Source organism: Saimiri boliviensis, chromosome 11 (genome assembly GCF_048565385.1).
Source record: "Saimiri boliviensis isolate mSaiBol1 chromosome 11, mSaiBol1.pri, whole genome shotgun sequence".
Classification (NCBI taxonomy): domain Eukaryota; kingdom Metazoa; phylum Chordata; class Mammalia; order Primates; family Cebidae; genus Saimiri; species Saimiri boliviensis.
The window spans coordinates 27,990,107-28,016,568 of record NC_133459.1 but is presented as its reverse complement, the minus strand read 5'-3'; the positions used below and the strand labels follow the sequence as shown (position 1 = coordinate 28,016,568).

General features: G+C 49.3%; 1 protein-coding gene across 9 annotated transcripts in view; it reads right to left on the bottom strand.

Moving 5' to 3' along the window:
* PTPRU (protein tyrosine phosphatase receptor type U) overlaps positions 1-26,462 on the bottom strand; it is a 98,805-nt gene that overhangs the window by 40,880 nt on the left and 31,463 nt on the right. For all 9 annotated transcript variants that reach the window (XM_074380419.1, XM_039473876.2, XM_039473874.2 and 6 more), the window contains exons 8-14: positions 13,479-13,787; positions 8,484-8,593; positions 7,947-8,148; positions 7,460-7,562; positions 4,649-4,922; positions 3,689-3,725; positions 2,777-2,915 (exon numbers count right to left, since the gene is read on the bottom strand). In XM_074380419.1, coding sequence (XP_074236520.1) covers positions 2,777-2,915; positions 3,689-3,725; positions 4,649-4,922; positions 7,460-7,562; positions 7,947-8,148; positions 8,484-8,593; positions 13,479-13,787 — 1,174 coding nt within the window. The remainder of the gene's footprint in view (positions 1-2,776; positions 2,916-3,688; positions 3,726-4,648; positions 4,923-7,459; positions 7,563-7,946; positions 8,149-8,483; positions 8,594-13,478; positions 13,788-26,462) is intronic.

The window sequence follows — 26,462 nt, the reverse complement described above, 5'->3', positions numbered from 1 at the left end:
ACTGCACTCCAGCCTGGGCAATAAGAGCAAAACTCTGTCTCAAAAAATATATACATACGTACATACTTATATACATACATAGTGAGGTTAATAATAATCCCCCACAGGGGCTGCTGTGAGGTCCCAGCACCGGGAAGTCTGCACCCAGCAGTGCCCACAATCCACTCCTCCCTGTCTCCCTGCATCTCAAAGTGGGGAGACCCGACTCTCCTGGGCTAGACCATGGAGATACACAGACAAGACAGGGCTCTCTCTGCCCTCATGAAGCTCTTAACCCAGCAGGCAAGACAAGCATTGAGCAAAACACCGCAAGCAAGTAAATGACAATGTGCAGGGAGAAGAAAGTGCTGCCATGGAGAAAGGTGGGGTGTGGGGGCTTCTGGAAGCAGAGCTAGGGGATCTGACCTGGCCTGAGGTCACCAGCCTCCCTTCCAGGCCCTGGAATTCCCCTACGGCAAATGCATCCAGTCTGATCGTCCACAGGGGCAGGGCAGGACAGAGAATCTGAAATCTCCTCCCAGCTGGCCTCTGTTTCCCATAATCCCCCAGGACTCCTCCCTCCTGCCTCCAATAAGGCTCCACGGGGGCGTGGCAACTGTCCTCCTCTTGTTGGTCATGTTGGCACCCCAAGTTGACCTGAACACCTCCATCCCTGCCAGAGCCTCTGTGTCCCATGATACCCACAATGCAGACCACAAGAGCCCTGGGGAGCACAGACGGCCCTGAAGGCCAGGCTCAGATCCAGGGGGATGCAGTAGGTGCTACACAGGGAGACTGATGGCTTTTAGGGGAGGTAAGGAGGTGCAGGGTGATGGGAGACAAGGGGTTCCTGGAGGCATCTGGGGTAGCCTGGGTTTACGGGGTAGCAAATATATAATGGAGAGTTTCCTAGTAAGGCCCTGACAACATTTCTGATCTATCCTGTCCTGGGCCCAGAGCTCTCTTTGCCGGGGTGGGTGACACCCCCCACACTCTGCCAATCCTCTTTCCTTGAGCGTAGATTTCTAGGACCTCAAATACCACCTGAAACTGAAATCTGCCTCCTCCTAATTAGAGCCCTCTCCAGCCGCAGGCCTACTTGCAGTCACTCATCAGGCCCCTGCTGGAGAGAAGTCAGGGGCCTGCCACTTCGGAGGCACCTCCTGTGCACCAAACTCGGTGAGGCCTTCACATTTGCAGGCAAGCCTGAGCTGAAGTCAGGTCTGCCGCTCATCAGCCAAGCCGCCTGGGCGAGGTGCTTCCATTACAGCTTCTTCATCCGGAAAAAAAGGAAGTCAGTCAAGATCCAAGAAGGAAATGTTCTGTAACACATCCTGAGTGCCAGAACAGTGCCTGGCACATAGTAGGTGCCCAATAACTGATGTACCCCTGGATGATGTGTGTGAAGCTCCTGGCACATAGTAATCCCTCATTAAATGATACCTAAAATAGTCTCTCTTAAAGCTGTGCAGGGACAATGAGGGGAAAAATCAGAGCATATCGCCCTGGCTGGGCCATCCCCCCTACATCTCTTCTACTCTGCTGCACACTCCACCCCTAGACTCTCTCTCTTGCTGGTATCTGGCCTCAGGCAAGGTGGCCCCAGCCAGCTCTCTCTCTCATCTTCCTGGATCCTACTTATCTGCTCCCAGCAGCCCAGAAATACAGCCAACCCAACCACATGTGCCCAGCCTGGCAGCAGCAGGGGCTATAGAAGCCAGAGCCCAGGTGGGGAAAGATGGAGCTGGCTCTACCTCTGGCTCTCTGGGTGGCCTTGGGCAGGCCTGCACCCCCTCTAAGCCTCAGCATCCCCATCGCTTATTTAAGATGCTTAGACCACAGTGTCCCACAGCTGCCCGGTGGGGAGCATGGTGGGGCAGAGCTGGCAAGCAGAAAGGTCTCCGAAGCCCCCACCCAGCCTTCAACCAGAACTGCTGCTCAGCCTTCATCTGCTCCATGTACTAGGCTCCCAAGGAAGGGTTTTCTGGTGTTTTGAAGGCAGGTTCTATTTCTCTAAAAAGATTTAAAAACTATTAGACTAGATGGCCTTGAACTACCCAGCAGCTCTTACATTCTGGGGCTCTGAGCCTCTACAATTCTAAAGCCTAAGATTCCTAGAGTCCTGAAACCTACATGTCTGAAACTACAAGATCCTAGGTTCTGAATTCTACAGTGTACTGGGATTTGTGCTGCCTTCTGCAAATCTACTAAAAAACATTTCGTGCAAACATGAGACTGGACCTTTGAGAGCTGGGGGATGGTAGGGGCAGTAGGGGGAGGGGTTTCTCAGTCACACGCCCAGGGGGGCTCCTCAGGGATCCACAGTAACAGGGTCCAGGGAAAGCTGAGCCCAAGGTGGAGCCCAGGAATAACCTTGGACAAAACAAGGCGCTTGGTTTGAAGAGGTGTGAGCAGCAGCCCCCTGCTCAGGGTCAACTGCACAATCCCATGAGCGGAAGGTCTGCAGGGGACAGGAGTTCAAAGCCAGGTCACCTCCATGCCCTCCCTATTCAAACAGTCCCAGCAAGCACAGCTCCTTGGCACCAGGCACTTCGGGGCCCCCTCCCCGGACAGCAGCACTTGGCACCAGCCAGACCTGTACTCTGGGTACAGGTATACACTCCAGGGCAGCCCTCCGCCCAGCTCAGATCCATCGGCAGAGCAGATGCCCAAGCTGGCAGCCCTCTACACACCTGTAGGGCAGCTGCCCTACCAGCTCTAAGCCTCTACTCCTCTGTGCCACCAGGCCTCTAAGGGGTAGAAGCCACTGGTGGGACAGGGCACCGGCCTCACTCACCCTTTGCGGATGATGACAATGATGGCACCCAGGAGAAGGATGAGGACAGCAAGCCCCCCTGCACAGATGCCCAGGATAAGCCCCATCTCCTCCGATCTCTGGGACACCTCCAGGGGCTGCTTGCTTTCCTTGCAGGCAGCTGGGGAGAGAACAAAGCAGAACAAGGGATCAGAGGAGAGACAGGGACCATTGAGCCCCTCCTACAGGGGTCTGTGCCCAGGGTACAAACTGGGCTGCACAAACACACATGCACAAACCGCCCCATATCCTCAACACGTGTCCTGCCTTTTGAGCAAATCTACCTCCTCACCATCCCTGACACTTTCTGCACTTATGAGTCACAGTCCTCATTGACATGGCTCCCTTATCAGGAACAGCTTCCCTCGCTCCCCACTTTCTCAGATCCTCCCAACTCTCAGCGGATAGGGGAGAGAAGACACCTAGGCCTTCAGCTCCACCCTCTCATCCTCCTGGGAGATAATAAGGATTAGCAATTGTGTACCTAGGGCATGGTTAGTGCATCTCAGGATGGGAAGCCAACCACATTCCCTGTCTGGAAGCAGGAACGATCCCTACAGCACAGAGCCCATGCCGACCCCACCTTCTCCCCCACCATAAGGAAAGCCAGGCAGAAACGTAACCCAGAACCAGCACCCAGTACCCAGCACCTCCAGCGCCCAACTATAATGGCTCCTCTCCACAGGCCTGCTCCAGGCCCCTGCTGTCAGCCTGGGAGAAGGAGCCCTTGAGGTAGCGCACAAGGAAACCCAGCAGAGAAGCCCTTCCTGGCTCCAGGCCTGCCCGACAGCCCTCCTCTACTCCCACAGCCCTAGGTCCTCCGGATCCACCACCCCAGCGCTGGGCAGATGAGAAATCTGCTGCTGAAGGGCTGCAGGAACCCAGTGGACTTACCTTTCCTGGCAATGCGGATGCAATTCAGCCGGGTCTCCTGGAGGCATAGATGGGGGTCTCAGCACTGCTGAAGCCCCGACCTCTCCCTCCCCAAGGTGGGAACCTCAGGCAGTTTTTCTCGAGACTGTTCAGGGCTTTGTCTGGTGCTGATGACATCTAAGGACACTCCACCCAAAGGAAGGCCTGGGAAGACCCTTGAGAGTGGGGCCTAGAGGGGAGGCACCTGCAATGCCTTAGGAAAGGGGGATGAGATCGGAGGCAAGAGAAACAAACATCATGGGGAAATGGGCGGGGCCTCGAGCATCAGGGCGGGGCTTAGGGCCAGAGAACTGGCTGGGAAGTGAGAAACCGAGCGAGCGCAAGCAGGAGGGAGGAGCCTGAAGGATAGGGCGGGGCTTCGGGGAGGAGGCGGGTCCTAGGCCTCAAAGCCGGAACGCAGGAATCTGTTATGGGCTTCTCTAGGAAGAGAAGCATCGAAGACAGAAGGCGGAGCCTCTGGAAAGAGCAAACTAGACTGGGGACCTGGATAGAAAGGAGGAGCCTGGGAATGGCTCAGGAAGCGGGTAGTGCTCTGTGACAATGAGCCTGGGGTCAGGAGGGCTGGCTATGGGAAAGGTGGGATGGGGGAGGGGCTGTGGGAGGCGGGACTGTGGGAGATGGGGCTGTGGGGAGTGGCTCTATGGGAGGTAAGGCTATCGGAGGTGGGGCTATGGGAGGTGGGGCTACAGGAGGCAGGGCTATGGGAGCGGCTGTGGGAGAGGGGCTGTAGGGGCAGGGCTATGGGAGGTGGGGCTATAGAAAGCAGGGCTATGGGGGTGGACTATGGGAGGAGGCGCTTTAGGAGACGGGGCCATGAGAAGGGTGGGGCCTGGAGTCTGTGCTGGGCCTGCTGCCAGGTATTCCTTGCCTGACATCCCACACCCCCAACCACCCCCACCATGACCCTGGCGGGTCCCTCACCCCCTTCAGGTGACTTGCTGCCTGGAAGTAGATGAGATAGGCCTTCCTAGGCTCAAGCGGTGGGTTCCAGAAGCCTCGGTAGGTCTGGTTGTCACCCACGGTAAAGGGCATGGCCTCAGGTAGACTGCTGGCCGCCAGTTCAGCCCCGAAGTAGTGCACCAGGCCTCGGGCCAGTGCCACTTCAAAGGTCAGTGGCACTGGGAAGCAATCCTGTCCACCTGGCTCCCGCCGCAGCCTCCGTGGCCGCTCCTCCTCCACAATCACCTGGTACACACTGGACAGGGAGGAGAGAGTACAGGGGATCACAGGCGGCCAGAGGACCGGGAGAGCCAGCTGGCAGTTAAAGGCATGGGCTTTGTGGTCAAGCCCTCCTGGGGGCTTACTAGCTGGGCAAGTCCCTTACTACCTAGGCAAATCCCCTAACCTCCTTGGGCCTTGGTTTCCTCCTCCATAAAACAGAAGTGATTGCGAGGCTGTTCCAGGAGGTAGATGGGAAGAACAGGCAAGCGAAGTGAGCAGCCAGCGCATGTCAGCGGTTATTTCTGTTACTAACCAGAGCTAAGAGGATCATGGGCCCTGCTCAACAGAACCAAGCTGTAAGGCCCCACCCTGCTTCCTCCGTGAGTCCTCCTGTGTGTGTGACACAAGACCTGGGAAACCAAAGCTACTGATAGCTCCCGTCTGGGACTCAATAAATTACCGGATTAGCCAGATTAATTCAGAAAGAATTGACTGAGCTCAGTTCATGAGCCCTGTGCTAGACACCAGGCATCTGGGCTTCCTAAAACTGACCTCTAGTGAGAGAGACAGTCACTTAGCAAACAAGGACACCTCGCACTATGTCTCTAGCACCCTTTCAACGCTGAGGCACCCTCTCAACGCTGAGGCAGCCTCTCATCAGCAAATGGGAGACCTGCTGTCTCAGGGTCCTGACTGCCCATTCCACTTCATGCTCCCTGTCCCAGCTGTGTTTCTGATTGTTTTATCTCTTTACCAAGTAGGTTTCTGCTAGGAGTTCCTCCAAATGCTCTGCAGAACAAAGTGGAGAGTAAATACATGAATCCTGACAAATTTAAATATTTCCAGTTACAGTCTCAGTCACATTTTGGTGTGTGATATCCCATACTGACAGCCTCTGCTCCGGGAAGAAGAAATGCCTTTTTCTTGCTCACCAGATGTTTCTTTTGAGCATCCAAGTTGTGGGGAATCATCTCAGAGTGCTGGACACCAGCCCACTGCTTGTCACTAGCCCATTATAAACACCAGTCCCAGCCCCTCTCAGCCTCCATTACCCCAGGCTGTGACCTCTCCCAGCCCCAAGTCCCACCAGAAGGTAATCATTAACATTAGCCATGAACAAAGTGCATCTTAATCTAGAACAATCCCCATTGTGCAGATAAAGAAATGGAGGCTCTGAAAGGTAAAGAGAGATGCCCAGGGTCACATAGCCATCCTGCTGCTCCCCTCCCACCATGTCCCACCCCCTGCCCCCACCCAGCCTTGCAATCATCATCCTGAGGGACCCTGACCAGACTTGCTCACAGGATTCCTCAAGACAAGGAAGGAAGGATTCCCAACCCCTTCCAGACTCAGCAGCACAAGGGCCTTGAGGCGCCAGCAAAAGGCAAAGGCCCTGCAGACCCCATGACTTTTTCCTGGGTCTTCCCTAAGGGTCTAGGAATTGGCCCAGGACAGGAATTTGCAGTGGCAAATACAGGGAGGACAAAGCTGAAGAGGAGAGGATACAGTGGAGGGCGAGGAGGTGAGGGACTGCCACAGTCACCTGGGCAGCCCACTATCTTCCTGGGAAACTGACTAGGACCCTCACACCCCACACCTAAAGGCTGTCACCCTCTCCCAGCATATAGCTTCGTGGAAGGAAGGGGTGGGCTAGAAGGGCAGGGAGGCTCGATGACTTCTAGAAAAGGTACAGGCATAGCAGGCAGATCTGGGTTCCAATACCCAGCTCCACCACTTACTGGCCATGTGGCCTTCGGGGAAGCGATTTAGGCTCTCCGAGTCAGTTTCCTGATGTGTAAAATGAAGGTAATAATACCCATTCCACAGGCTACCATGAGGATAAATGGCTTCATGCAGATCAAGCCCCTAGCATGGGGTCTAGCTAACAGTACGTGCACACACTTACACAGACACCCGCACACTCTCACATGCACACTTATGTCTCCCACACACACCTCTCACACATGCTCACACCACATATCCCATGTCTTTCTCACAAAGACACGCGCAGGTTCACATACCATGTACACACACACACACACACACACACACACACACACACACACAGTCGTATCTCCAGCACCCTCTCCCCAGCAGAGGCGGCCACCATGGCCCCAGCAGGCTCAGCTTCCTCTGGGGGAGAGGAGGTGGAGAAGCCAAGCCCCTAGCCACTCGAGAGAGATGGCCTTCTGGCTGGCTGCCCCAGCTTTCTAGAAAGCCCATCTCTGTGCTTCCAGGAAAAGGCTGGGATGATATAAGGCCCCCAGAGTTTCAGTAATCCAAGGTGTCTGAGGAAAGGCCCCCTGACAGGCCTGGAAAGTCCCCTCTCCAGGCTGGACCTATCCAGGGTCCTTCTGACAGTCACCATCTGAGACCCAGGGCCTCAAAGGAGAGGGACTGCAGGTGTCTCACCTGCCCAGCATCACAGAACATCCGCCTCCAGATACTCCAAGCCCTGTGTGGGAGACTGAGGGAGGACAGGGGTGAGCTGGCCTGGGCTGGGACTCTGGTCAGAAGAGGGGCCTCTTCCCTACGGCCCTGGCCTCCCACCCCTCCGTCCCGCTTTCCCACCTGATGGGCGCACCGCGGCCCTGTGCCGGCCTCAGCAGCACGGTGATGGTGTTCTCAGACTCGCCCAGGGGTGACGGCATGTCGGCATAATCAAAGCTGGGAGCTGGGGAAGGGGACAGGGTCGTAAGCATGGAGCTTGGCCACTGGACCAGGAAGGCCAGGCCTCCAGCCTTCATGACTGCGGTCCTCAGATCTCCCCTATTTCAGTCTTAGCCTCCTTGTTCCTGCTGACATGACCTGAGCTACCCTGGCCCCTGACCTCAGGCACCAGCCCCAACCTCAGCCTTCTGATTCTACTGAGCGCAGTCTCCTGACTCCTGTGACTTCATCCTCCCTGAGCCCTGACTTTAACTCCTAAATGGCATATTTATCTCGGCAGGGGCCCTCTGCAACCACCCTCAGGATGCCCCCCACGTCCCCCCTGTCCATGGAACGCGGGATTCTGGGCCACCTCCAAAGGGGCTGGGCCGGGTCAGGTGGGGCTCACCAGAGATGTTGGTGGTTATCTCAGTGAGTGCTGCCTGGCCGAAGCCTTTGCCCGTGCGGGCCCGCACGGAGAACAGGTAGGTGGTGCCTGGGTGCAGGTTGGAGAAGACGTGGTAGGTCTCGTTGCGGAGCTTGGAGATGGTACGCCGTGGGCCTGGCACATTCACTGCCGGGTCTGATGACTCAATGCTCTGGTAGCTGATCTGGGGGCAGGATTGGCAGGCAGGTGGGCACAGTATGGGCAGAGCACCCCTGATCGGAGCCTCCACCCACCATGTTGCAGGGAAGTAAGGGATGAGGCTAAGCAAAGGAGGCTGTGGAGGCCATCAAGCCAGGCTTCTCGTCATCTTCGCCTCTCCCTCCTGCCTTCAGGGCCCTGCTCTAGAATTCACAGGATGCAGACCCTGACCATAGTTGACGGAACGATGACAATCACATCTGTCCTCCCCATGCACCTCCTACTATAGCAGCAGAGAGAACGAAGGTCACCTCTCACCTTCTACCAGGGTTCCCCACTGTAATAGGGTCCCAAACCCACCTCATACTGAGTGATGAGTCCATTGGGCTCCTGGGGCTCCTCCCACTTGAGGAAGATCATGTCCTCCAGTGGAGTAAAGGTCAGGGACTCAGCTGCAATCCCACCAGGCACTGCAAGGGAAAGGCGGCAGGGGACAGGTGAAAGTGGGCTTTGGTGCCAGACACCTGGGTTCAAATATCAGCCTTGCCACTTTCCACCTGGTTCAATGGACTACTTAGCCTCTCTGCACCTTACTTAACTCATCTGTGAAGTGGGATGAAATAACCCCCTCAAGCCAGGACAAATGGTGTGATGTACATAAAGCCCCAAGGCAAGCATTAGCAGTGTATATGGTTCACCCTGTTACTTTTTTTTTTTCTTTTTTTTTTTTGTTGAGACGGAGTTTCGCTCTTATCACCCTATTACTAAGTACTCTAAAAGGATAGCTGGCATTTTCATTACTGTGTGGGCTGTATTCAGGAGAGAACTATGTTTGAAGGCTCCGATTTTGTTCCGGTTGGGTAGTTTTCAGAAAATATGCACATGTTCCAGAGAAATGAAAACAGCAATTGCATTGGGGTATTGGGATTACAGGTGGAGATATTTTCTTGTCTAAAAATTTCCAATTACATAAATGACATGTTCAATGTAGAAAATGAAAATGGGCTTAAAGAAAATTAGTGGCATCTACAATTGTATCACCCAGAGATACTGTTAACATTTTAGCATTAACAGTTTCAGGCACGGCTTTGTTTTGTTTTGCTTTTGTTTACATATATACTGTTAATGGCAGGCACAGCGATTTCACTTAGGAAGAGAATGGTCTTTGTTTGGGAAAACACCTTGACAAACCACATGGGGAAGCTGAAGTCCTAAGGCAGAGAAAAGCAGGAACTAATAAAGAAGGAGCTGAATTTTGTGTCTAGGCCAATGCTGTGCAGAACAGGAAACTGTGTACATGTGGCAGTAAGACAAAGCTATAAACCAAGGAGCTCAGGGGTACCTGGGATCTGTAGGAATCCAGGGGAAGGCTTTGGACCTGTGCTAGCATTTGGGTGTAGCTCTTAAGAATGACAACTGGCCAGGCATGGTGGCTCATGCCTGTTATCCCAGCACTGTGGGAAGGCAAGGCAGGCGAATCACGAGGTCAGGAGATCGAGACCATCCTGGCTAACATGGTAAAACCCTGTCTCTACTAAAAATACAAAAAAATTAACTGGGTGTGGTGGCACATGCCTGTAATCCCAGCTATTCGGGAGGCTGAGGCATGAGAATCACTTGAACTGAGGAAGCTGAGGTTACAGTGAGCCGAGATGGCGCCACTGTACTCCAGCCTGGTGACAAAGCAAGACTCTGTCTCAAAGAAAAAAAAAAAAAAATGGCAACTGGCCGGGCACAGTGGCTCACGCCTGTAACCCCAGAACTTTGGGAGGCCAAGAAAGGCAAATCACTTGAGGACAGGAGTTCGAGACCAGCCTGGCCAACACGGTGAAACCCCATCTCTACCAAAAATACAAAAACTAAGCTGGGCGTAGTGGTGGATGCCTGTAATCCCAACTACTTGGGAGGCTGAGGTGGGAGAATCGCTGGAACTGGGGAGGCAGAGGTTGAAGTGAGCTGAGATTATACCACTGCACTCCAGCCTGGGCAACAGAGTGAGACTCCATCTCAAAAAAAAAAAAGAAGAGGAATGACAACTGTGAAGCCAGATGGGCAGGTTAGAAAGCCAGCTCTGCTACCTCTCTACGGGCAATGTGACCTCATCTGTAAAATGGGAATAGAAATAGTAACCTACCACGTAGGGTCGTCATGGGTATTAAAACCATTCAGAATGGTGCTTGATGTGTACTAAGGGCTTAATAAGTATTCGCTTGACATATGTAGAACACTGCATTCAATAGCAACAGAATATGTGTTTTTTTCATGTACACATGGAACGTTTACCAAAATTTAACCATATGTCAGGCCGTAAAGTAAGGATCAAATTTTTAAAGATTACATTTAGAGTATATACTCTGACCACAGTGGAATTAACCTAGAAATTAATAATAAAAAGATAATTAGAAAAGTCCCAATTGCTGGCCAGGCACAGTGGCTCACGCCTGTAATCCCAGCACTTCAGAAGGCCAAGGTGGGCTTATCACCTAAGGTCAGGAGTTCAAGATCAGCCCGGCCAACACAACAAAACCCTGTCTGACCAGGGTTTTATATTTTGTAAAAATACAAAAATTAGCCAGGTTTGGTGGCAGGCATCTGTAATTCTAGCTACTCAGGAGGCTGAGGCACAAGAATCACTTGAACCCAGAAGGGAGAGTTTACAGTGAGCCAAGATCGTGCCACTGCACTCCAGCCTGGGCAACAGAGTAAACCTGTGTCTCAAATACAAACAAAAAGTCCCAATTGCTTGGAAATTGAGCAACATAGCCGGGCACGGTGGCTCACACCTGTAATCTCAGCACTTTGGGAGGCCGAGACAGGCAGATCACGAGGTCAAGAGATCGAGACCATCCTGGCCAACATGGTAAAACCCTGTCTCTACTAAAAAATACAAAAATTAGCTGGGCATGGTGGCATCTGCCTGTAGTCCCAGCTACTAGGGAGGCTGAGGCAGGAGAATTACTTGAACCTAGGAGGCGGAGATTGTAGTGAGCCAAGATTGCGCCACTGCACTCCAGCCTGGCGCCTGGCAATAGAGCAAGACTCTGTCTCCAAAAAAAAAAAGGAAATTGAGCAACGTAATTCTAAATAACTCTTTTCAAAGAAGAAATTACAACAGAAATGAGAAAATATTTTGAACTGAATGATACTGATAGATAGGAAGTATCAAAACTTGTGTGATGTAGCTAAAGCAGGACTTAGAGGAAAATGTATAGCTTTAAATGCACATATTAGAAATGAAGAAGGGCTCAGTATTAATGATCTAAGAATTTCCATCTCAAAAGGCAAACAGAACAGCAAATCAACTCTAAAGAAAATATAGCGCCAGGCGCGGTGACTCAAGCCTGTAATCCCAGCACTTTGGGAGGCCGAGGTGGGTGGATCACAAGGTTGAGAGATCAAGACCAACCTGGTCAACATGGTGAAACCCCGTCTCTACTAAAAATACAAAAAATTAGCTGGGCATTGTGGCGCGTGCCTATAATCCCAGCTACTCAGGAGGCTGAGGCAGGAGAATTGCCTGAACCCAGGAGGCGGAGGTTGCGGTGAGCCGAGATCGTGCCATTGCACTCCAGCCTGGGTAACAAGAGCGAAACTCCGTCTCAAAAAAAAAAAAAAAAATATATATATATATATAGCAAAGGAAATAGAAAATAAAGAAAACCAAGTAAGCAAACAGTTGGTTCTTTGGAAAGATTAATATAATTTATACACTCCTCACAAGAGTGAACAAGAAAAAAGAAAACACAAATTACCAATATCAGAAATAAAATAGGATGATTCTAGGGACGTCATATAGATCCTATGGACATTAAATAAACATAATAAAAGAATATTGGCCAGGTGAGGTGGCTCATGCCTATAATTCCAGCACTTTGGGAGGCCAAGGTGGGTGGATCACTTGAGCCCAGGAGTTAGAAATCAGCCTGGGCAACGTGGCAAAACCCCATCTCTACAAAAAAATACCAAAAAATTAGCCAGGCATGGTAGTGCATGTCTGTAGTCCCAACTATTTGGGAGGCTGAGGTGGGGGAATCACTTGGCCTGGGAGGTCAAGGCTGCAGTGAACCATGATTGTGACACTGTACTCCACCTGCACCTCTATCTCCCAGGTTGCAACCTCCACCTCCCAGGGCAACAGAGTGAGTCCCTGTCTCAAAAATAAATAAACTAGCTGAATGCAGTGGTACATGCCTGTAGTCCTAGCTACTCAGGAGGCTGAGGGAGGAGGATCGCTTGAACCTGGGAGGAGGAGGTTGCCGTGAGCAAAGAGGGTGCCACTGTACTCCAGCCTGGGCAACAGAGCAAGACCCTGCCTCTAAATAAATAAATATTATAAACAACTTTATCCAAAGAAATTTGACAATTTAGATGTAATGATCAAATTCCTTAAAAAACACAGTCCAGGCCAGGCACAGTGACTCATGCCTATAATCCCAGCACTTTGGGAGGCCAAGGAGGGTGGCTCATGAGGTCAGGAGTTCAAGACCAGCCTGGCCAAGATAGTGAAACCCCATCTCTACTAAAAATACAAAAAATTAGCCAGGCATGGTGGTGGGTGCCTATAATCTCAGCTACTCAAGAGGCTGAGGCAGGGAATTGCTTGAACCTGGGAGGCAGAGGTTGCAGTGAGCCGAGATCATGCCACCGCACTCCAGCCTGGGCAACAGAGCAAGACTCTGTCTCAAAAACAAAAGAAAAGAAAAAAAGAAAAAATGCAGTCCATCTAAAGCAATATAAGTACAAAAAATCTGACTATCCTAATATCTATTTTAAAAATTAAAATTTATTAATAACCTTGCCAGAAAGAAAATTCTATGCCCAAATAGCTTCACTGCTGAATTCTTTCAAACACTTAAGAAATTAGACCAATCTAACCCAAAGTCTTCTGGAGAACAAATAGGAGCTATCATTACTTTGTTGTTATACAGCTGGTTTAATCCTAAACAAAAAAAAATTCTCTCAGCAAATTTCAGTCTCAGACGTGGTGTGTCCGTAGGAGGCACACAGGGCCCTGGGTGAGGCTGAGACTCATTTTTTTTTTTTTTAATTTTTTTTTTTTTTTGAAATGGAGTCTTGCTCTGTCATCCAGGCTGGAATGCAGGGGTGCGATCTCGGCTCACTACAACCTCCACCTCCCGAGTTCAAGCGATTCTCCTGCCTCAGCCTCCCAATTAGCTGGGACTACAGGCATCTGCCACCATGCCCGGCTAATTTTTTGTATTTTTAGTAGAGATGAGGTTTCACCATGTCAGCCAGAATGATCTCAATATCCTTACCTCGTGATTTGCCCACCTCGGCCTCCCAAAGTACTGGGATTATAGGCATGAGCCACTGTGCCCAGACTGAGACTCTTACCATCCTCATCTGTCTGGAAGGTGACCTCCTTGCCCTCTTTGCGACCCTCAGGGTTAGTGAGGACCAGCCGCACATGAACATTCCGATAGGGCAGCAGGTTCTTGATGGTGTAGCGGCTGACACCTTGCTCCGTCTTCACACACTCCCGGATAGTCTGATTGTGGCTGCTGCCTGGGGTGTAGTGATAGCACAGCGACACGGTATAGGTGTGGCAACGCGTCACGTTGTAACCCAGTGGTTCCCACTGCAGGGTCAGCTGGCGGGCCTGGATGTCAGCAAAAGCCAGGCCTTTGGGGGCCCTCATGGGCTCTGGAGAACCCAGGAAGCAGAGAGAAGAGAGTAGAAGAAATGGGAAGAGAGGAAGAAAAATAGGGAGAGAAAGCATCAGTCAGTCAGTTGCCTGACATCATCCCTCCATTTGCCGAAGCGACCCAGCTTGTTCTTGAACAAGGACACTCCCGTTCCCCTGCAGTCATGTTTATTGCCATGATGGCCATATTGTCCTGCCAGGTTTCCCCCTCCCATGCTCACTCTGCTGATTCTTCTCAAATCCTTTGGGCTTATGTCCCTGACCCTCCTATCCTCCGTCCTGTTACCTGGACTGACCCTGCTTTTCCTGTTTATTTGAATGATACTTCTCTTTTTGGCTTCCCTTCCTCCACTCATATTACCCCTCAAACTGCCAATTACTCCTATTTTGCCCAAGCTGCTTCTCCCCCTATGTGTTTTTATGCGTCGAAAATATTGGGACCAACTCGCTCTCAATATTCGCATTCCCTTCTTACCTATTCTCCCCTCTACCAATGGTCCCTTTTGCTTTGAATTAGGAATGAAGCATCTCACCACATTTGAAGGCCCTTCTGCCCTCCTTAAGGGCGAAACCTCTTTCTATGCTAGGGACTGGCTTCTCACCTATCTTGGTATCAAAGAATCGTGGAATTCTTCCTCTCCTGATTTCCCGTCTATTCCCCGCTCTCGCTGCCATGTTGTTAACTCCTCTCTTGACCCCTCTCCCCCCTGGAAACTCTGCTACCCTAAACAACGCACTGCCCTTACCTATACCCTTTCTACTGGTTTCACTCTTTATGATTGGTCTCTCCCTGCGCCACTCTCCACCTCCTTTGATCGGTACCAGTCCCCTGGCGGCTGGGCCACTCCTATTTTTTTCTACCTCCTCTGGCCGCACCTACACGTCTCTCTGGCGTCTTTTTACTGCTCTTACCCCTAGTTATTGGAAGGCAGGTACCTGCAGTGTTTCTTACCCCTCTCGCTCCCAACATTATGTTCAAGCCTGTGTTGCTTCTCCTTACGCCTTACTTTATGGTCATATTAACATTTCCGTCTCTTCTGGTCACTACCATATTTCTTGCCCTTCTTGCACTCTTACCAACTGCATTGATTCCTCTATTTTTCCTGCCCATACTATTCTCGTCGTTCATCAACCCCCTTATGTTATGCTTCCTGTTAATGTTTCTGGTCCCTGGTATGATGAATATAGCCTGCAAATTTTACATGACATCCACAATTTAATTGTCCGCCCCAAACGTTTTCTGGGTATTCTTATTGCTAGTATTTTGACTATTGTTAGTGTTGTGGCCACGGCTGCCACAGCAGCTTTAAGTTTAGCTCACAGTATTCAAGCTGCCACATTTGTTAACCATCTAACCCACAATGTTTCTGTTTCTTTGGGTACTCAAATTGATATTGATTCTAAATTGGAGGCTAAGCTTAAAGCTTTAGAACAAACTGTTACTGTTTTGGGTGACAAGGTTCATAATCTTCAGTCTCGTCTTCGTTTCCGTTGTCATGCTGATTATAATTCCATTTGTGTTACTAGTGCTCCTTATAATGACTCAGAATGGGACTGGCCTCTGGTCCGTGCCCATCTACAAGGCATTTGGAGTCACAACAATCTGTCTTTGGACATTTTTCGCTCACAGCGTCAAATTCATGCTATTGACTTTTCTCGCAGACAGCTGCCGCAGGATGCCACTACTGCCCGCGACATTGTGGACACGTTGTCCTCTTGGACTCGTGGTTTTCATTTACCTTCCCTTTCTACCTTAATTGGCACTGGAGGTTTTCTCCTTGTACTCATCATTCTCTTGCCGTTCCTCTTCCGCCTTGTATTCTCCTCCCTCCAGCGCCTTCAGCTCAAACTTTTTGAGCTGCATTTAAAAACAAAAAAAGAGGGAATTGTGGGGAACACTCCCGTGTGAGACCCCTAAAAGGCGTGAGTCTCACTATACGGTGAGTTTGATCCCAAACACAGTTTCCTACTGGAGGCAGCCGAGCTATCCGGAAATATAGGAACTGAAAGATGAATGATCAGTTTCTAATATCAACCACAATATCCTTTGGGCCTAAAATTATGCATTGCTGCTAGACCGAGTAACCCCCTACCAGCAACCAGTTCCTGCTTTTAACCTTTTTATGACTCTTCAAGAATAAGCCTTAAACCTTACCTGACTGCCTTGTACCCTAGATAATGGTTTAACTGTCGATATTTGCAAAGCAAAATGCCACCATAAGGGATGGCTTTGATTCCTGACTCAGAGATTCCTGAATGGTGAAGTTGAATTAAGTTGAGTCAGGAGTAGACAAAGGAGAATCCAATTAAAAGATATTCTGATGAGCAAAACCAAAAAACCTTTTCACATTTCAGTTCTAAACAAGGTCAAACCAGAGATACCTGCAGCCAGGAGGAATAATGTTTGGATGTAAACAAGCTTTGTGAATAATGTTTGGATGTAAACAAACTTTGTGAATGTTTGGATGCAAACAAACTTTGTGATTACAGGAAATTCTGTTACTTTTTACAACCATTGATTGCATATCTGACTTCTCTATTGTATAGGCCATGTGAGGCATACATTTGCATTTCCTCTTACTATGAGGTAAACCAGAGCCAAGAAAGTGTATTTATTCCTGGCCTTTGAAAAATAAAATTTGCTGTTTCGGCACAGCCTATCAGCCCTCCAGACGCCTCGCTTTCTCTCTCTCTGTCTTTATTAATTTTCCAGGTGCACTCCCTCTTCCAGGTATTGGGACCCTCTTGCAGGTCGAGAGACCCCCGGGCAGATGTGCCTACCCGTCCCAGACGGTCGACGACATCCATTGCCCCCAAAAGCTCAGTGGACCCTAGAACATCAAACAGGGAGTAAAAGTGTGTGCTTAGGAGTCAGATGAGCTACGCTTGAATCCTGTCTCTGCCGCTTGCAGCTGGAAACCACTGCTGAATCACTTCACCCGGATCCTTAGATTCCTCAACTATGAAATGGAAAGATAACAGGCCTGGCCTCAGGATCATTGCATGGTTTAAGGAAATACTCACAAAGGATGCATGACAATGGCTAATATACAATAAGCCCTCAAAAGTAATAGCTACATGGTTTTTGTTTTGTTTTGTTGAGACAGAGGCTCACTGTGTCACCCAGGCTGGAGAGCAACAGCATGATCTGAGCTCACTGCAACCTCCGCCTCTCAGGTTCAAGCAATCCTTCCGCCTCAGCCTCCCAAGTAGCTGGGATTACAGGTGTACACCACCGTGCCCGGATAATTTTTGTATTTTTAGTAGAGACAGGGTTTCACTATATTGGCCAGGCTGGTCTTGAACGCCTCACCTCAAGTGATCTGCCCACCTCAGCCTCCCAAAGTGCTAGGATTACAGGCGTGAGCCGCCCCACCTGGCCAACATTTATTTTTAATAGCACAGTTCACCTCCTAATTCAAGATCACCCTGGACTCCAACAAGCCAGTCTGAATCAAACTGTTGCTAAATTTTTCTTATGGTATTAATTCCAAACTAGTTCTGAAACAACATATAGCAATACATATAATATAATAACATACAGAAATCAGGGTAATGAGGGAAATGAGAGCCAAATAGTTAAATAAAGTCAGAGAATTATAGGGAAACAGAAACAGAAATACATGCCATTAGGTCCTATGTGGAAGTCTAAAGAGAAGGTTCAAATTCAGTGGTGGGTTCCCTGACTGTCCAAGCAAAAAGGGAAACACAATCTATTATATTATGATGATAATAATAAAGGCAGTTAACGTGTACTGGGGGCTTTGGATATGCCAGGCATTCTTCTAGAGTCTTTAAAATGCTTTCTCTCATTTAATCCTTGTAATCTAGTGAGACGAGTGCTATTATTAGCCCTAATACACAGATATGGAAACAATGGCACAGAGAAATTCAGTAACTTGCCCACAGTCACAGAGACGGTAAGTGGTGAAGCTGGGGCCCAAACCTGGCCAGGCTGGCTCTGAAATCCATGCTCTTAACCCCCACTGTCCACCTCCCAAATAGGAATTCACTGATGCCTCAGGAAAGAGGCAGCTACTCCAACAGAAGGGAGGTGCATGTTATGTTTTACGGTTTCTTGGTGACTCTATGGACCAGAATATTATCCCCATTTTATAAATAAAGAAACTGGGCCGGGTGCAGTGGCTCATGCCTGTAATCCCAACACTTTGGGAGGCCAAGGCAGAAGGATTGCTGGAGCCCAGGAGTTTGAGACCAGCCTGGGCAACACAAGACCCCATCGCTGCAAAGAATAAAAAGTTGGCCAGGCACGGTGTCTCACGCCAGTAATACTTGCACTTTGAGAGGCCGAGGCAGGCAGATCACCTGAGATCAGAAGTTTGAGACCAGCCTGGCCAACATGGAGAAACCTCATCGCTACTAAAAATACAAAAGTTAGCCAGGCATGGTGGTATATGCCTGTGGTCCCAGCTACTCGGGAGGTTGAGGCAGGAGTATTGCTTCAGCCTGGGAAGTTGAGGCTGCAGTGAGCCATGATGGCGCCACTGCACTCCAGCCTAGGTGACACAGTGAGACCCTGTCTCAAAAAAAAAAAAAAAAGAAAGAAAGAAAGAAAGGAGACGGCAGGGCAGGGCAGGGCAGGGGAGAGGAGAGGAGGGGAGGGGAGGGGAAGGGAAGAGGCAAAGCCAAGATGGAGCTCAGGACTCAGCCCTCAGTCCTGCATCTGCACTGACCAGCTGTGTGATCTTGGGCAAAACTCTGGGTCTCAATTTCTGGATCAGTAAAATGAGGGAAGGCACCAAGATTGCTTCAAATGATCCTTTTCTCTCTTGCACCCTGATTCGGTGAAGTATAGTTTCACTACTCTCAAGCTCTATGCGCAAAGTGTCCCCAGCTAGAGGGACTTCAGCATCCCTTAATGAACAGGTGACAAAGCACCACTATACAACCTCTTAAGAAGATTAAGTACAACCCCTAGGAGCACTGTTTTTGTTTTTTTTTTTGAGACAGTGTCTTGCTCTGTCACCCAAGATGGAGTGCAGTGGCAGGATCACGGCAGACTGCAGCCTAGATCTCTCCGGCTGAAGTGATCCTCCTGCCTCAGTCCCCCAAGTAGCTGGCACTACAGACACATGCCACTGTGCCCAGCTAATTTTTGTATTTTTTATAGAGATGGGGTCTGGCTATGTTGCCCAGGCTTGTCTCAAACTCCTGGGCTAAACTAATCCTCCTGCCTCTCCCGCTCAAAGTACTGGAATTACAGGCTTGAGCCGCTGTGCCCAGCCCCTAATAGCATTTTTTCTGTGATTAATTTGTTCAGAATTCCTCTTATGAAGCAGATACAAAGGGAAGCCTTAGCTCAGGCTGCTCCTTGGGAGGACACCAGTAACACAGTTTTCAACACTGGCCCCAAGCACAGCACAATACAAGTTTCTGTTTCCACCCAGGAGTTTTCCTTTCTTCCCTGGACCACACATAAGCAGCATGTCTCCAGTTATATATGGCGCCATCAAAGAGAGATTTCAGCACTCGCTAGGAACAAAGCCTGCCTCCTGACTGGCTCCCTTCTCCCTGCAAGCAGGGCCCACCCAAATCCCATCCCATATGGGCACTGAGGGGCTGGCTGCCACTGCTCCCTGCATTCTGGGTACTGTGGGCTGCAAGCCCATTCACCACACTTAGGTTTTCTCTCCCATTCCTGGCCCATAGAGATTTTCCTAATTTTTTAAAATATAGTTTTGTTTTAAGCCATCATTCTTCTGTTTGTGCCAGAAGGAGCAGATCTGGGGTGTGCTCACTCGCCATGTTTCCCAGGGGTCCTCGAGTTATTCTCCGAGTCTGTGGCTGTGGTCCTGGCTGCCCTGCATGCACTGTCCCCGGAGCCTACAAGCGCCGAGGTACTGCTGCTTTATCTGCACTACGGGGAGTGGTTCCCCTGCAGCTCTGCTCACACCATCCCCACCCCTTGGAATGCAACCCTGCATTCCTTTCCAGCCTCAGGCTTGGCAGAAGCACTCTGCTTCCTAGCCCTCCTGCAGCATTTCCAGAAGGGCAGGAGAAGTTCCAGGTACATGGGGACACATGCTGGGTGAAGGCCGTGGCAAAACAGGACAGTAGGTGTCCCAACCAAAAGGGACTCTAGACTCACCTCTGGAGGACTGCTGCCATGCAGGACTACAGATTAAGGGGGTTGCCAGATCTTCCCGTTTTTCAAGAGGAGCCAGAAATTTCGACTTTTATGTGAAATCTCCAGATTTTTAAATACTGGCAACCTACTCAAGCTTCTTAAAATCACCTTACAGGGCCCAAGACAGCAACTTTGGAGGATGAAACTCCCAACTTCAGACTTAGGCATCTCATTCTTTGACAACTGTGCCACCTCCCACCTCCCCAGGTAGATTGAGGGCTCTTTGAAAAGAAGGTCCCACTTGTCTTTTTTCTTCCTGCCAACCCTGATCATATCTGGACAGATTCAGAGAGCTCAAATAGTTTGTTGCTACCAACTGATATGTTGATTGAGGGGTGTGAATCCATGAGTTTCTCCATGTTTCCAAAACCATCTGGCACCCAGACACACTCTCCTCAATTGTCAACACACCCTGGCAAAACAGAACTCGGGGGCCTCACAGCCCCATCCCTCTAAATTCCACAGGGCTACAGGTCACCCCGAAATCAGAGGTCACGGCCGGGCGCGGTGGCTCAAGCCTGTAATCCCAGCACTTTGGGAGGCCGAGGCGGGTGGATCACGAGGTCGAGAGATCGAGACCATCCTGGTCAACATGGTGAAACCCCGTCTCTACTAAAAATACAAAAAATTAGCTGGGCATGGTGGCGCGTGCCTGTAATCCCAGCTACTCAGGAGGCTGAGGCAGGAGAATTGCCTGAGCCCAGGAGGCGGAGGTTGCGGTGAGCCGAGATCGCGCCATTGCACTGCAGCCTGGGTAACAAGAGCGGAACTCCGTCTCAAAAAAAAAAAAGAAAAGAAAAGAAATCAGAGGTCAAAATGCACATTAAAACAGCAAGCATAACATTTAACAGCCATTGAATTAAGCCACCATGTGTAGATTTTAGTAAGGCTAAACAGGATGCCAGAACCCTGAAATGTTCAACTTTTTCTCATGGGAGGAGCTTTGGACTGGGATCTGGTACACCCAATTTTACATCCTATCTCCACCCCTCATTAGTTCTTTTTTTCTTTGTTTTTGGTTTTTTTGAGACAGAGTCTCACTGTCACTCAGGCTGGAATGCAGTGGCGCTACTGTTGTCTCACTGCAGCCTTGACCTCCCAGGCTCGAACAATCCTCCCACCTCAGCCTCCTGAGTCGCTGGGACTACAGGCAAGTGTCCCCATGCCTGGCTACTTCTTTTGCATTTTTTGTAGAGACAGGGTTTCACCATGTTGCCCAGGCTAGTCTCAAACTCCTGAGCTCAAGTGATCCACCTGCCTTGGCCTCCCAAAGTGCTGGGATTACAGCACACCTGGCTATAGTTCTGTGGCTTCAGGCAAGTTACTTAACGCCCTTTGAGTGTTGATGTCAGGTTCCTGTACTAAAAAAATGGAGATTATGGCCAGGTGCAGTAGCTCACGCCTATAATCTCAGCACTTTGGGAGGCTGAGGCAGAAAGATCCCTTGAGCTCAGGAGTTCGAGACCAGCATGTACAACACAGTAGTGAGACCTCATCTCTACAAAAATATAAAAATTAGCCAGGCATGGTGGTGCGCACCTGTAATCCCAGCTAATCAGGAGGCTGAGGTGGCAGACAGCTTAAGCCTGGGAGGCAAAAGAAGCGGTGAGCCAAGATCGTGCCACTGTACTCCAGCCTGGGTGACGGAGTAACACTCTGTCAAAACAAAAACAAAAAAAAGGAGACTATAATGTCTACTTTGAAGAGCAAGTGTGAGAGTTAGACGAGATGAGTGAAATTGCCCAGCCTACAGTCATTACCAGCCTAGAGTAATTAATAAAAATGTGTGTATTAACATGAGATGCCGATAGCAGCGTAAATTAGCACAATCGTTTTCTAAAGCAATGTATTTCAAAGCCCTTTCTTCAACCACTCCTAACTCTTTATCCTAAAGCAATAACCCACGGTCAGGAGAGTAGGGAAGAACTATAAGCGCTAGGTTTCTCAATGTAATATTATTGATCATTATAGAGGTCTGGAAACAAACAGTCCAGCCAAATGGGCACATTCAATGGACTTCTACAGTCAATAAACATAATTATGAACAACATAACACATGTAACCACACCAAGCAAATGAAGCAGCATACGGAATGCTTTCTACATCCCAATGCAAGAGTGTAAAAATGTCTACTACAGGCATATGGGCAGAGATGTGAAGAAGTCAGAAAAATTAAAACAGCTGTTGGGCGAGGATGATGAGCTTCAGAGTGCTTATTTTTAAAAACGCCTTCTCCTGATGCTATATTATTGCTTTTATGGTAAATAACATAGCACAAGGGGAGTTTCGTGGGGATGGAGGAGATGACAACACAGCTGGCCAACAGCAAAACAACCGCCAGCCAACGCGCCTAAGCAGGGAGGGGCCATGATGTCAACAAAGAGAAGCATGTAATTCGGAGGGGCAGGGGGAGGAGTGAGCACCCTGTCTGCCAGGACCCTGCCCCAGCTTCCATCCTGGCCAGCCTATGAAAAGTGTTTCGCAGTGTCCAGCACAAAATGGGCATTCAGCCCACGATGGCGGCAGCTGTGGCAGCTGCTGCTGCTGCTGCTGCTGTTGTTAAAAATCACTGGATTAGGCGGGACGTAGTGGCTCATGTCTGTGATCCCAGCACTTTGGGAGGCTGAAACAGGAGGATCCCTTGAAGCCACGAGTTTAAGATCAGCCTGGGCAACATAGTGAGACCCTGTCTCTACAATAACATATATATATATATATATATATATACACGTTTTAATTAGCTGCGCATGGTAGTATAGGTCTGTAGCCCCAGCTTCTTAGGAGGCTGAAGCAGGAGCATCACTTGAGCCCAGGAGTTCAAGGCTGCATGCAGTGAGCTATGATCATGCCACTGCACTCCAGCCCAGTTGACAGGGTGAGACCCTGTCTCTAAAAACAAAATAATTTTTAAAAAAAAAACTAAATTAAACACTGGATTAGAAATCAAGAGATTCAAATTTTGGTTCTAGCTCTGCCATGGACTCACTGTGTAGATTTGGACAAGTGGCTAAGTCTCTAAATCTCTAAATCTAAGTTTATTCATCTGTAAAATGGGAATAATCAACAGCCGCTATCATGAAACCTGGTTTCCTGACCCATTTTCTGATCACAGTCAAGTCTCTTCCCTCTCTGGATTTCAGCTTCCCCATCTATACACTAAGGGAGTAAAACAGAGATTCTCCATGGACCCCTGAGCTATGATTCCTTTTATCCTAAGTGGCAAACTAGAACTGCCTTTGAAAGGTTAAAAACGGCTGGGCGCGGTGGCTCAAGCCTGTAATCCCAGCACTTTGGGAGGCCGAGGCGGGTGGATCACGAGGTCGAGAGATCGAGACCATCCTGGTCAACATGGTGAAACCCCGTCTCTACTAAAAGTGCAAAAAATTAGCTGGGCATGGTGGCACGTGCCTGTAATCCCAGCTACTCAGGAGGCTGAGGCAGGAGAATTGCCTGAACCCAGGAGGTGGAGGTTGCGGTGAGCCGAGATCGCGCCATTGCACTCCAGCCTGGGTAACAAGGGCGAAAGTCCGTCTCAAAAAAAAAAAAAAAAAAGAAAGAAAGGTTAAAAACACCATCGTGTCCTGGGTGCTTACTGTGTGTTACTATACTTCATCTGTGACTATACTTCACATGTTACTGTGGGAAGCTGTATACTTCACGGGCATTTAATGCATTTTCATGCAATCGTCTGCATTTAACCCAAAACAGTGGAGGTCCCAAGGTTCAGGCTTCATAACTCCTCTTTCTTCTATCTGCATTCATTCCCTAAAAATCTAAGGACTAAATTGGGGATTCTCAATCTCAGCACTAGAAACACTTTAGACTAGATTATTCTTTGTTGTCGAGGGCTGTCCATGCATTAGCAGTTTCCCTGGCCTCTATCCCCTTAGATGCCAGTAACACCTCATTGCCGCCACCCAGTTTTGACAACCAGTATGTCCTCAGTCACTGCCAAATGTCTCCTGGGAGACAAAATTGCCCCTAGTTGAGAACCACTAGTGTAAATGATCTCACCCAACCTCAGGGCTTTAGATACCATCTATACCATCTCCTCACTGACGACTTTCAAATTTCTATCTGCAGCCTGAACCTCTTCCCTGAACTCCACACTCATGCATCCCGCTACTGATGGATATCGCCACTGGAATGTCTAACAGGTATCTCAAAGTCAACATTTCCAATACAAAACTCCTGATCTATGACACCTGCGTCAAACCAGCTCCCACCACAGTCTGCTCCTTTGCAGGAAATGACAGCTCCGTCGTTCCTGCTGCTCTGGTAAAACACCTTAGAGCCATCCTTGACTTCTATTTCCCTTTCATCCCATGTTCAATCCGTCAGCAAACGCAGTTCGCTCTGCCTTCAAAATAAACCCAGAATCTGACCACTCCTCCCCTCCGCCACCACTTCCACTCAGCTCCCAGCCGTCACCAACTCTCAGGCAGATGGTTGCAGTGACTTTCTCCCTGGTCTCCTGTGGCACCTTTGCCCTCCTGGAGAATGTTCTCCACAAAAGGGCCAGAGTGATCCTTTTACACACAAGTAGATGATGCTCACTCCTGCTCTCTAAACCCTTCGATGGCTCCCCAGCTCTCTCTGCACACACGGCTCTAAGTCCCACATCTGCAGCTCAACTGCAGCCTCTTCTCCTGCCATCTGCCGCTCAGTCACTAACCCAGTAACACTGGTCTCCTGGATGCTCCTTGCACATGCCAAGCACACTGCAGCCTCCAGGCCTTTGCGCTGGCTGCTCAGTCGGCCTGGTGCTTGCTTTCCCCAGCAAGCCCCCAGCTCTCTGCATGGCTCAGTCCCTCACCTCCTTCAGATCTCTGCTCAAATGTCACCTTCCCTTGAGCCTTTTAAAAATAACAACCCTCCAGGCCCCATTCCCTGCTTTTCTTCTTCACAGCACCTATTACCATCTGACAGACTATATAATTCTCCCTCAGTATATGCCAGGGATGGTTCTAGGACCCCTAGAATTTAACCGAATTCACAGGTATTCAAGTCCCATAGTTGGCCCTTCATATACGCAGACCCTGGAAACACTGGGAGTCCTTTGCATGGTTGGTTTGTTTGCCTCTAGTCAAGATCTTGCTCTGTCACCCAGGCTGGAGTGCAGTGTGAAATCTTAGCTCACTGCAGCAGTGATCTCCTGGGCTCCAGCAATCCTCATGCCTCAGCCTCCTGAGTAGCTGTGACTGCAGGCACATGCCACCACATCCAGCTAATTTTTGTTGCTGCTGTTGTTGTTGTTTTGCAGAGATGGGATCTTGCTACGTTGCCCAGACTGGTCTCAAACTCCTGGCCTCAAGCACTCCTCCCGCCTCAGCCTCCCAAAGCACTGGGATAACAGGAATAACAAATACTGTATTTTTGATGCACGTGTGAGTGAAAAAAATCTGTATTAGCAGACCTGCCCAATTCAAACCTGTGATGTTCAAGGGTCAACTGTATACTTCACTTGTTTACTCATCTGTTATCTATCTCCTCTTGCCAAAATGTGAGTTCCATGAAGAACTCACATGTTGGTGGCCTTTGTCTGTCCTGGTTACAGTCATGTATCCCTATCAACTTCAAGAGCACCTTGCACATAATAGGCACTCAATAAGCATTTGTTGAATAACTATTCAAACTAACTCTAACTACTAAATGTTATTATTCCCATTTTGTAAAACAAGGGGACTGAAGTTCAGAAAGGTTAAGTAACCTGACCCGGACCCCTCACTAGAAAGCAATTCCCACTGGAACGCCCTGACCCACCACTCAAGCAACTCCCAAAGTGTGGCATAAAGCCAGATTTTAGACCCACCATTCAAGGATTTCCCAAAGCAAAGTGTGGCTTTAAACTGGATTTTAGATAATTCACAGATCGGCTTTAAACTAGATTTTAGATAATTCACAGATCAGCTTTTAAAAACACAAATACTGGGACAGGCACGGTGGCTAACACCTGTAATCCCAGCACTTTGGGAGGCCGAGGCAGGTGGATCACAAGGTCAGGAGTTCAAGACCAGCCTGGCCAACATGGTGAAACCCTGTCTCTACTAAAAATACAAAAATTAGCCAGGCATGGTGGTGGGCACCTGTAATCCGAGCTACTCAGGAAGCTGAAGAAGGAGAATTGTTTGAACCCGGGAGGCAGAGGTTGTAGATGGTAATATGGGCTGAGATTGCACCATACACTCCAGCCTGGGTGACAGAGTGATACTCCATCTCAAAAAAAAAAAAAAGAAAGAAAGAAAAAAAAAACCACGAATATTGATTAGCAACAAATAACACTGACCTAAACCTCACACCTTACTCAAAACAGATAATGAAATATATAGGGTTAGTTTGAAGAGTTATTCAACAAATACTTATTGAGTGCCTTTAAGCTCAAGGTGCTATTGTAGTTGTTAGGACATGAACATAAATGTAAAATGTAAAACTGTAACGCTTTTAGAAAAAAACAGGAGGCTGGGCATGGTGGCTGACGCCTATAATCTCAGCACTTTGGGAGGACAAGGCAGGTAGATCACCTGAG